This window comes from Ursus americanus, chromosome 28 (genome assembly GCF_024610735.1).
Source record: "Ursus americanus isolate L20-20 chromosome 28, mUrsAme1.1.p, whole genome shotgun sequence".
In the NCBI taxonomy this organism is placed as follows: domain Eukaryota; kingdom Metazoa; phylum Chordata; class Mammalia; order Carnivora; family Ursidae; genus Ursus; species Ursus americanus.
In genome coordinates, this window is record NC_142154.1 from 34,164,711 (window position 1) to 34,175,707 (window position 10,997).

The following is a 10,997-nucleotide window of genomic DNA, read 5'->3' on the forward strand; positions in this document are numbered from 1 at the left end:
TGGCTTGACGGGCCAGGGCGGCAGAAGTCAAAGCCGGCCCTTCGTCGTTAAGCTCACACTTCTCCCGTCTGGGGCGTGGAGTCAACTACGAGATATGCTTCCCATTGACCTTCTTTTCAGGTCTAACCCTGACCTCTGAGAGCAAAAGCAAAACTATTTTGACCTACCTGGAAGCCTTGCTTTCATGATTTCACAGGAAAATCTTTGAAGTTCTGTATATGTGTATTTTGGGAGACAGGGATGGAGACCAAGTGTGTGTGTATATAAATCGTTGTGATTCGGTTACCATTAAAGGTCAGACCTAGACACACGTGCGCACACGCACACGCACGCCCTGTTCTCCCTGCACACACCACATGCGTTTTCGTAGCTCCTCCTTGGTGACCAGTGTGATCTGATGCGCTGTGCTCACCTCCGCAGGGTGGGGGTTGCTGGGCTCGCCCACCCAGACCACAGCCCAGACACCCTCCCTGCCGGTGACCTGCGGAGACTGACTTGTCACTGCTGAGATCGCGAGAGCAGCGGGACTAGTAATCCCCTCTGGTTCTCAGGCTTGTGAGGAGAAACCGAATTACTACCTGGTGTGCTGCGTAGTGGCCGTCCTCCTCACCCTCCTGACCGGTAGACTTTGTGAGTCCGGGCCGCCTTTTCCCTCTGGCTCCCCAGTCACAGGGGCTGGAGCCCCAGGGGAGCCCCAGCTTAATTTGAAGCCCGTCACCGGGCCAAGGCTGTACTTGCAGGCTAAGTGCGTTGGTGTTGGATGAGGCTGTAAAGGCCCTCGGGTCCATCCTCTATTTTCCAGGTGGGGGAACCGAGGCCCACCCCCCAGGGATGGGGCTGCACAGAGCAAAGCCGTTTCCTCCACCTGTTTCCCCGGGGTGGTCGCCCCGTCCCCTCCCGTCCTCCCACAGATGGCTCACTGTTGACTTCATCTCTCTGCTTGCAGAAGAAGTTAGAAAACCTCAAGAGCTTAGACCTTTTCAATTGTGAGGTAACCAACCTGAACGACTACCGAGAAAACGTGTTCAAGCTCCTCCCGCAGCTCACGTATCTTGATGGCTACGACCGGGACGACAAGGAGGCCCCCGACTCGGACGCCGAGGGCTACGTGGAGGGCCTGGATGACGACGAGGAGGACGAGGATGGTGAGTGTGGGGGTCAGCGGCGGGCTGGGCCGTCTCCTCGTTCCACAGTAGCGCAGGGGAGGGGCTGCTTTGTTAACCACGGTCCCTGGTCTTTCTCATGGGGCTCGAACCCCAGAGAAGCATCCTGAGGCTTCCTGATGTCATGGTAACTCCTTGAAAAGCATCTAACTGAACCCTCCCATCAGGTGTTCCTCTTTTTCCAGAGGCCCCCCGGAATGAGATGCTATGTGCCTCTGTCGTAGGGCCCTGGACTCAGTTCCCCACCCCTGCCACGCGGAACAGGGCGTGTGGCCTGAGGGTCCCATTCATCTGGGTCTCCAGGAGTGGAGAGGAGGGCAGGAGCTGGAGAGGTTGTGGAGCCCCCTGGTGGCTGCAGACCACAGGACCACGGGACCTGCAGGGTGTGGGCGTAGGAGCCCCCTGGACCCCCGGGGAAGAGGAAGAGGCTTGCAGGCAGCGGGCTGGGCACCCTGGTAGTGCAGTGAGGGTGAGCTGGCAAGGCCTACAGGGAGGAAGGGAGGAAGGAAGGAAGGGAGGGAGGGAGGGAGGAAGGAAGGGAGAGAGGGAGGGAGGGAGGGAGGGAGGAAGGAAGGAAGGAAAGAAAAGAAAAGAAAAGAAAAGAAAGAGCCACTTCCCGCTGTCCCCTTCCCGTGTGCCAGCACAGTGTGGCTTCCCTGCAGGGCTTCATGGCCACAGTAATGGTGAGAATGGAGACATGTGGCCCATTAATTCAGACACAAGATTTTTTGTTTTTCCTCGTTAGGTCGGAGTGTTTTGCAACTTACTCAACACACACGTTCGCCCTAGCTTGTTCCGTCTTGGGGTGCAACAGGAAGGGCCCAGGACCGGCGTCCTGAGCCTAGGTCTCTAGGCCCACCTCCGTGGCTAACTTGATGTGTGACCTTGAACAAGTCACTTCTCCCCCCAGGGACCCAGATTTTCACCTTGAAAGCCAGGAGTTTGGCTAGATGCTCTTTCCAAGTGAATCACATCTCGGCTTTTGTAAGCCCTGTGATTTGTTCCTTGGATCCGGCAGCTTCTCTGCGGTCTCAGCCTCCACACGGGATCTCTGTTTTTGTAGCACTTGGGAGGAGGGCGTGTCTTTTGGATGACCTCAGGACGCATCAGGTCACATTGGAGCATCCAGGTTGTGGCCTGGGGGCGGGGGGCGGTGGAAGGGTCCTGGGCCCCATTGAAGACCGCACCGCCTGTGCCAGGTCCATGAGCCTGGGTTTGTGCCGTGAGGGAGGCCAGCTCACCTCAGTCCCTTGTCCCCGTTTCTGCGGCACAGAGGAAGAGTATGACGAGGACGCTCAGGTCGTGGAAGACGAGGAGGATGAAGAGGAGGAGGAGGAAGGAGAAGAGGAGGACGTGAGTGGAGAAGAGGAGGTAAGGGGCCGGGCTGGGCAGGGGCACCATCTCCCGGGGTCCCCCTTACTTGCCTGTGACTCAGTCCCACGAGGTACCTCGGCGACCAGCCTGTGGCAGCCCAGAAGCCCTGGGAGGGGAAGAGGGAGAGGATTCTGGAAGCAGGTGAGGAGGGGACTAGCCCTTGTTTCTATGTGAAAATTAGGTCGCAGGGAATCCACATCCTTATTTTCTGCCTCTTCGCATTCATATGTTAATTCAGATATTTACTGAGCACTTAGCCTCTGCTGGGGAAAACCAAAGACTTGCTTTGAACCAATGGGTGGTAGGATAAGACACTGCTGGGTACCAAATCAGAGTGACCAGGTCCCTAGCACACGCACGGAAGTAATGCTATCACCCTAACACCCTGGCTTGCTCCCAGTTTCTAACAAGGCCTGTGCATGTCTGTGAGGGTTAATACAGCACAGTCTGTGAGCGGTGGAGCCCAGCTCTGCCCCTGGCTGGCTGTGTGTCCCTGGATAAGTCCCTTAACCTTTCTGAGCCTATTTCTGCATCTGTAAAATAGGTCTTGTTTTACAGCTGGGTTGTTAATAGGGATCAGCTCAGTGAATTCTTAAGAGAATATAATGATTTGTAAGTAATTCGAGGACAGTGTTTGACCACTTACTGTTTCAGGCTTTTACACCTTCAGGGTTCTCGGCTCTGTGTGCTAGGGTTCGCGCTTGGATGTTTGGAGTCTTTCTGCAGGAGTCGTGTTCATGACTTGTTCGGAATTCTAAGTCAGCTCTTCCTAATTACAAAAGTTAGACCTGGAGAGGCTTAAAATGACAACAGCATAGGGTACCTGCTGGTTCCCCTCCCCGCCCCCCATTTCCTGTCTCCATTCATTACGGGTTCAGACACCTGCCTGCCACACGGACCCACTTGGGCAGGATCTCCGCCCCCCCCCCCCCACACACACACCTGGGAGAGTCAGGTCAAGGCGAACAGAAAAAGTCAGTGCGATCAGCCTGGTTCCTGTCTCGTTCGGCTGCTTGGTTTCCCTTCTCTCTAGGTGTGGGCCACTAGGCTCAGCTCTGAAGAATATTGCGAGTAATTTAAAAACAAAGACTTAGAAAAACAGTCGTGTCTCCCCCCCCCCCCCCCCCGCCCCTGCCAGGACAGGGCAGTAGGTCTGGTTGGCTAATGGATTTTTCATCTTGCACTTCCTGTCACAGGAGCCACAGCGTGCAGGGGTTTTTTTGTTTTGTTTTGTTTTGTTTGCCTTTTTTTTTTTTGTAATCTCATTGACCATCTGCAGAGTTCCAGCTTCCAGAGAAGGACAGCTTATACACAGACACAAAAAAAAAAAAACCCCTCTTAGCAAACAGGCTGATTAAAGAACTATTTGGTGACATTATAAAAGGATATTTCCCTTGACAAAAAGAAGTCTATCACCAAGTTCTTTTTAAACAGTGGGTTGCCTGCTGCCTTAGGAACAGTGTTCAGCGGGCAGAGATCCGACTAGCGGGGACTTCAGAACAGCCTCAGTGGCGGCCCTGCGTTGAGAGTGAATTCACACACCTTGCTGAATCTCAGGGAGCTGGGAATGATGTCCTCAGGGGGCCTTTAGCCTCCCCTGCAAGGGATCCCAGTGTGCAAAGTGGGAGACGGGCTGGGGAGGCTGAGGTTGGACTTGCCCACAGAATCTGGATTTGCTAAAACTGGGGTCTTCCCTTGAAGCCAAAACCATTTTGAAGCCAAATGAAAGGCTGGCTGGCTTGGCACGACAGAGTCGGCTTGGGGAGTTTCTCCCTGGAGAGCACAGAGATGGGAAAGCTTGCCTGGGTTTGAACCCGCCATCCCCCCCGACACTGTTTGCGGATACTGTGTGTGATGCGGGAATTTTCTGGGGCAGGGGTTCGAGGCTTTCTCAGATTCTTAATGGGATCCTTGATGGGAAAGACCCTCTGCTTTGGATCCGTCCTGAGGTGGCAGGTTCTTGGGCTCTTAGAGGCTGGGGCGGCCCCGCTTTTTTGATCCCGCTCTCTAGGGAGGTGCCTCCCTCACGTATCCCCGGATGGGAAGCATCGCTAACGTCCGTCTTCTCTCCTAGGAGGATGAAGAGGGTTATAACGACGGGGAAGTAGACGATGAGGAAGATGAAGAAGATGTTGGTGGTATGGCAGCATTTTTACCCGCAGCTGGTAGCGGCCTGGCCCCCTCGGTTGGCAGTAGACCGCACAGGCCCTGGGGACCCGACTGAGGGCAGAACACGCCCATCCGAGGCCCCCGGGGCCCCCCTGGCTCTGCGGATCCCCCGGCCCCGATTTGCCAGGGGTTGGCAGAGCCTCCCAGACGGGCGGTCCCCTGGGTTCCCAGCAGGGGGGTGGAGTTAGAGGCAAGATCCATGTTTTAACCGAAATGCCTTGTCCTTGCTCTTCCAGAGGAAGAAAGGGGTCAGAAGCGAAAACGAGAACCTGAAGATGAGGGAGAAGACGATGACTAAGTGGAATAACCTATTTTGAAAAATTCCTATTGTGATTTGACTGTTTTTACCCATATCCCCCCCCCCGAAATCCCGCCCCCCGAAACTTATTTTTTTCTGATTGTAACGTTGCTGTGGGAACGAGAGGGGAAAAGTGTACTGGGGGTTGTGGGGGGAGGGAGGGCGGGAGGGGGTGGAATAAAATACTATTTTTACTGCCACTCTTTATTTTTTTCCCCTACTTTTTCTTTGTGTCTGGTTTGGTCCCTGTAAGTGTGATAGCTGAGTACACACCGAATGAGCGTTTGTCCCTGACGCTCACAAGAGGACGGCTTGGAGGGCTCTCACGTTTCCTGGTATTTCCGAGTCTCTGGAATGGGTTGGAAGGTCATGGCTGGCCTCCATTTGGTTTCTCAGAAGCCCCGGAGGGGCTGAGCACCAGCCCACATCTTACCTCTTGTTCTGGTTCTCGTGATTCCCGCATTTCTTAGGCCGGCTAGAGGCATCCAAGGCCCTGGTTTGTAAATAGCAACCTAAAGGCGGATTTTGGCACTGGTTGGGGGACATTCCCCGTCTCTCATTTCTTTCCTCCTTCACAGATGGTGGTGGGCTTTGCTCCCCGAAGAAGACTCTGATGTCACTGTTCAGAGCTATGAGCCAGAGAGCCGAAAACAGCAGGCTTAGGAGTCAGGAGTAAAATGGAGTTGGGAATTATAATTAAAAGAGAAGCAGCAAACCCTCCAACTTCAACCTCTTTAAAAGATTTAAAAAAAAAAACAAAAAACAAAAAAAAAACCTGTCCTATCTTGTTCTGTAAAATATTAGAACGCTTTGTTTTACAAAAATGACCAGAGAATTCCTCCACGTGTACTTCTGTGCTTAGACCGTTTTTACAGACCTGAGCGCGGGAGACACTGCTGCATGTCGGCTGGGTTTCTTTTCGTACACCCGAGCACGGAAAAAACTAACGCAAAATTGTATTTTCTTACCTAGTGGAAATCTGAAATGACTGCAAATTCCTAGTGAACGTACAGGTTTGCTCCCCTGTCCCTCTTCTGGATTGCTTTAGAAGTGACGTGTGACTTCCTAGCCCATGTTTCATCTGTATGAAAGAACATCTGCACCAGTTTCTCTCCTCCCCCTCAGAAGAGCCAAACTTTTGAGTTTTATGTCTGTTTGTCATTGATAAATTTCAATAAATCTTTTTATACAATTTTTTTGGGGGTGGCTTCTTTGAGTCCAGCCGGGCCATCAGTCTTGTTGCTAAGATGCATTCCTGATAAGCAGCTAGCTGACGGGGTGGGGGAGGGAAGCTTAGCATTGGTTATCTGATAAAAGAGCTGCTTTTCAGGGCAGGTAACCCGAGGCTGGGTTTTGGATGCTCTGGGCCTCCAAGCAGGGCCCGCTGGTGTGCCGTCTTCATTGAAAGCTTTGTCGTCCGCGTACAAACCCAAAACGATGTAAAGACGTAAAAAGTTATTCAGTCACCAAAAATTTTGTTAGGCCAACTTGGGACCTTATTTTAAATTCTCTTTTCACGGTTTTGTTCAGATTCTGGAGAAAGAACACGTGCTCGAAGATCCCAGGAACGTGTAAAACAAATTTATTCCTTTTTTGACTTCCCACGATGATGGTAATTTCTCTTACCTCTGAAGAGTTCAAAAGCACATCCCTCCAATGGCGATGGAGCAGTCTGTTAACACTCCTGACTTGCTGAATGCTGACCGTGTGGTTAGTTAGACACACATTCGGGTTATTTCCCACTTCTCACCATAGTGGGTGTTGTGTTGTTGGACATTTTGTGGATTTTTTTTGTACAGATGCTTCCAAGTAGGGTCATTGAACCAAAAGTTGACATTTCTAAGGCTTACGTGGAAGGTTCTATGTTTTCCAAAAGGGTTATACCAATGTACTGTGGTAGTGAATGCAGATACACATATGTACTTTTTCAGCCCTACAGCCTTGAACCCCACGGTGAGGGCTAGTTCTGTGCAGTTCCCACAGAATGAGGTGCTTGGGGAGAGACTGACGCTCCCCATTTCCTGGGTGGTGCCCTAGTATCTGCTGTCTTTTTTTTTTTTGGCACAGACATCCTCTGGCTCCAGGTGTCGGATGAGCTGAAGGCATCCCAGAGCCAGGGGCTGTGCTATACTGGGGTGGTGAGGGAGAACCAGGTGGGCATGCTCTTGCCTTCCAGAGCTGGGGAAAGAACATAGCAATGGGGTGAAATCGAGAGACACTCAGACCTGGCCCTGGGTTTTCCGGCCCTGACTCCCTCCATGGAGGCTTTAGGGGTTAGCTGACTCACATAAATCTGGACATGAATGCTATAAAATGTAAGGTAAAATGGATCGTGACGGACAGGTTAGTGCTGATGGGATTAATGGAAGAACAGGTTATCTGTATCGATCATACCAAGCATTCACAGCAACCCTCAAAGGGTTTACTGTGCCCATTTTACAGATGAGGGAAACTGACATCAAGTGATGGGGAGGTAAGAAGCAATGGAGCCAGCATGAAACCCGGTCCGTGGGGACTATTTCCACTTCGCTGAACTCAGTTGTGAATGGCAAGGAAGAAGAGGAAGCCCAGCCCAAGGGGGAGAGGCAGTAAAAGCCTGTCTGTCGAACTGGCTGTGTGCCTGGTACGAGGCTTGCTTTGCGGCATCTTGTTCATCTTAGTGAATCCTCACGGCCACCCTAGGGAAGCGCCATTGTCCTTGTCGACAGGTGGCTCAGACGGTAGGCCCAAGGTCACGCAGCCGCAGCCGGAAAAGAGCAGCAGCAGCACCAGTGATAAGCCAGGGGAGTGTGGTTCCAGAGCCAGCCCGCTCTCCTTACACCCGAGGGCCAGCAGCTGGGACCACCCGTATGGGCCAGCTGTGTTCCAGCAGTTCCTCCCCTCGCCCACTGGGGCGCCGGGGGCAGAGCTTTCCCTGCTGAGTGCTAGAAAATACCGTAGCATGGACCCTCGAGAGGGAAGGACCCTTAGAAATCACCCAGGTCATCAACGGTCCCATTGGATTGAAGAGGAAACCAAAACCAGAGGGCGTGAGTGATGTGCCCAAGGTCACATTGCAAGGCAGTGGCAGAGCCCAGGCCGGAACGCAGGACCCCCGTTCCTGGGCGTCTGCCTCATATCCACAGCGGCACTGTGGTGGCAGGGAGGCCAGCTACTGTGGGAAGTGGGATAGCGTCCCCCAGGAAGAACACAGCCAAGCCTTCGTCCGACAGGATGTAGCGAGCGCCCCGGCACATCACGTGTTCCATGTGGTTCTGGGGGGCATCCTATGTTTTTAAAGATCCACAGGGGGTTTGGCTTCCCCATCGTGTCTGCCATTGATCATGCCTGGAATCCGTGTGCATTTCCTGATGCAGAACCAGTCCCTGGAAAGAGGGTAATGATGATGATGATTCTAGATTACAAGCTACACTGTGTCGTATCTTCACACGCATTGCCTGCCTTAATCCTCGCGCAGATCTCACGGAACCAAAGTTCAAAGAGAAGACAACTAGCCTGGCTGGGCAGTGGCTAAGCCTCAAACTTACGTCCTGACACGAGAGACCTTGTTCTTACCCGCTAGTAAAAAGAGCCAGGCATGAGGGAAGGGGGTGAGCAATTCCGTTTTTCTCATTTGCTGACTTGCAAAGGCTGTTTTTATCCTTGTTCAGAAACTCATTGTTCATGGTTGGAAGGATTCCCACAGTGGGTCCCTAATTAGCAGCTTTGCACAATAGTGGCCCTGAGTCCCTGGACCAGCCCTTCGACGGGCCCCTGTGGCAGGCCGGGCCCCGGGGTGAGTGAGCAGGGCCAAGGAGAGGGGGGAGGTGGTGGCACGGAGGAGGGCAGGTCAGGCCGAATCAGGCAGGCCAAGAGTACGCCAGCAGGGGAGGGACGAGAGAGACTCCGACCTGATGGGACGTGCGTAGCCTGCTGACTGACGGTGACAGGAAACTGATGCAGGGGACAGCTATGGAGCTGGGTGTGGCAACAACACTCTGGGGTCCCCCAGAGGGACTCGCGTGGATCCAGGACCACTGGTTCCCATTCCTGAGGTTCAAGTGGCACTACTGTCTCTGGTTCCCAGACTGACCCAGTCCTGGCCAATCAGTGTGTTCTGAACTGAGACCATAGTGACTGGTACAAGGAAGGGCCTGGAACCCAAACTGGTTAAATGAAGCTTGGTCCCTGGAATTCGGAAAATGAGAAACTTCCTGTTGGGGTTTTGGGGCTGGAAGGTCGGAGGCCTGGAATTGTGGAGGCATACACATCCCTTGGAGAGAGCTTCTGGATCATTCCATTTCAGCCTGGAAAAGTCCTGACCACTACGATGGAGTGAAGACACCAACATACATTTAAAACTTGTTGTCTGCTGGACGTTGTACGTCATTTTGCTCGTTTCTCATCTGGTAGAGTCGTTCTTATCCCCATTTCCAAGACCGAACACGTATAAATGCTCGATAAATATTAGCTGCTTGGTGCCAGACACAACAATAAATGCCTTCTAGAAATCAACCCAGTGTTTTCCTGAATGTCCCTGATAAGAATCCCTGGGGCTTGTCAGACAGCCCGGCCTCACCCCCTGGGAATTCTGGTTCAGTAGCTCTGGATCGAGGCCTGGGAATGTGTGTGTTAACGAGCACCCAGGGAATTCTCATCGCTGGGGACATTTGGGAAGTGCTACGTCAAACTCAGGACCCGCAGTGGCCCGGAGACGATGGTGTGGCCACACTCAGTTACAGTTGAGAAAGTGAGGCTCGAGGCCGGATTAAGGAACCCGCCCAAGCGACCCCAGGCAAGTGACAGAACTGGGATTCGAACCTGGGTCTCCACGACGTTCACGCTTGTTACAGAAAGAGGAGGGTACGAACTACTGAGTAGCTCATAGGTTGTGAGGCGACGGGAAAGATGGGAAAGAACATTGCAAAGCAGAAGGCCAACACTGCTCCTGAGAAGAGAAGGAGAGGGGCGCCTGGCTGGTCCCGTCAGAAGAGCACATGCTTCTTGATGTCGGGGTTCTTGACGTTGGGTGTAGACAGCCCTAAGAAAATAAACAAACTTAAAAAAAAAAAAAGTAGAGTGAGATGCCAGTTTTATGAGAAAGAGCCCCAAGCAACCCAAATATTTTCTGTTCACAAGCAGAAAACAAAATCCTAAAAGCCGCTTGGTAATTAAGATAATCTACATGGAAGGTTTTTCTTCCCCCTCAAAAAACTTACATACAATAAAAGTCACTCTTTGCATCAGCCGCCACGGTCGGGCGCAGTTCATGAAAGATGTGAGTTGTGAAGAGAAATGGATTTGCGCTCTGGGGTGGCCTCAGTCTTGCTGATCGCCTTCTGCGGTGTGGGGCGTCTTGGCCAGGGCTCCGAGTCAGGAGGCCGGGGTCCCCGTCCTAGCCCTGCTCTGACACTACCCGGCCAGGTGATTGCAGACAGGTTGCTTTCAGAAGCTACAAGAAGAGCAGCGCAGATTAAGTGAGCTCTGACAGCCTGAGTGGAGGCTTTGCTGTGACTATCTTTCCCTCTTGCCCCGAGGCCTGCAGTCAGGCCTCTGTTGAACAGGAAGCTTGGTAAAGGCCTTCCCTGCCCAGACTCAGAGGCGCTGACAGGGTCATGGTGGGAGAAACAGCTTTTGTGCTGAGACAGGTGCCCTCTGATGAGGAATTCGCAAACCGAGTTTCTGAGGTCTCACCGTGTGGACAGAGAGCCTGGTCTATACACAGCCCCCATCACCTGGGTAACCCATCAGGAAGTCGGGAGAAAACCAATCTGTGTGGAGGGCTCGCTGCGTGCCCAGAGCTTGCCCTGTGTGATCTCGCTTCCTCATCTTTGAGGTGTTCTCCCGGGTTCCCAGATGAAGAGACTGAGGTTCAGGGACATCACGGACCTTGCTCAGGGTCACACAGCCAGGAAGGCCCCAGCTGGTATGAGAATCCATGGCTTCCTGGCCCGAAGGCTGGAGATGTTTCCCTGGTTCTCAGCCCTGTGCTGCCGACTAGAACCGCAGCAGGA

At 52.9% G+C, this 10,997-nt stretch overlaps 1 protein-coding gene and 1 long non-coding RNA gene across 3 annotated transcripts in view; one reads left to right on the forward strand and one right to left on the reverse strand.

The window, feature by feature from the left end:
• The window catches only part of ANP32A (acidic nuclear phosphoprotein 32 family member A), a 37,224-nt gene extending 31,024 nt beyond the window's left edge, over positions 1-6,200 (forward strand). For both annotated transcript variants that reach the window (XM_045810610.2, XM_087856826.1), the window contains exons 4-7: positions 947-1,145; positions 2,437-2,534; positions 4,612-4,675; positions 4,943-6,200. In XM_045810610.2, the coding sequence (XP_045666566.1) occupies positions 947-1,145; positions 2,437-2,534; positions 4,612-4,675; positions 4,943-5,004 (423 nt within the window). In that variant the 3' untranslated portion in view covers positions 5,005-6,200. The remainder of the gene's footprint in view (positions 1-946; positions 1,146-2,436; positions 2,535-4,611; positions 4,676-4,942) is intronic.
• On the reverse strand, positions 2,588-3,638 carry LOC148107594 (uncharacterized). The gene is made up of 3 exons (XR_015722146.1): positions 3,480-3,638; positions 3,184-3,306; positions 2,588-2,643 (listed from the first exon to the last, which is right to left on the reverse strand). It is a non-coding gene; the product is annotated as an uncharacterized LOC148107594 (long non-coding RNA).
• Positions 6,201-10,997: the final 4,797 nt, after the last annotated feature.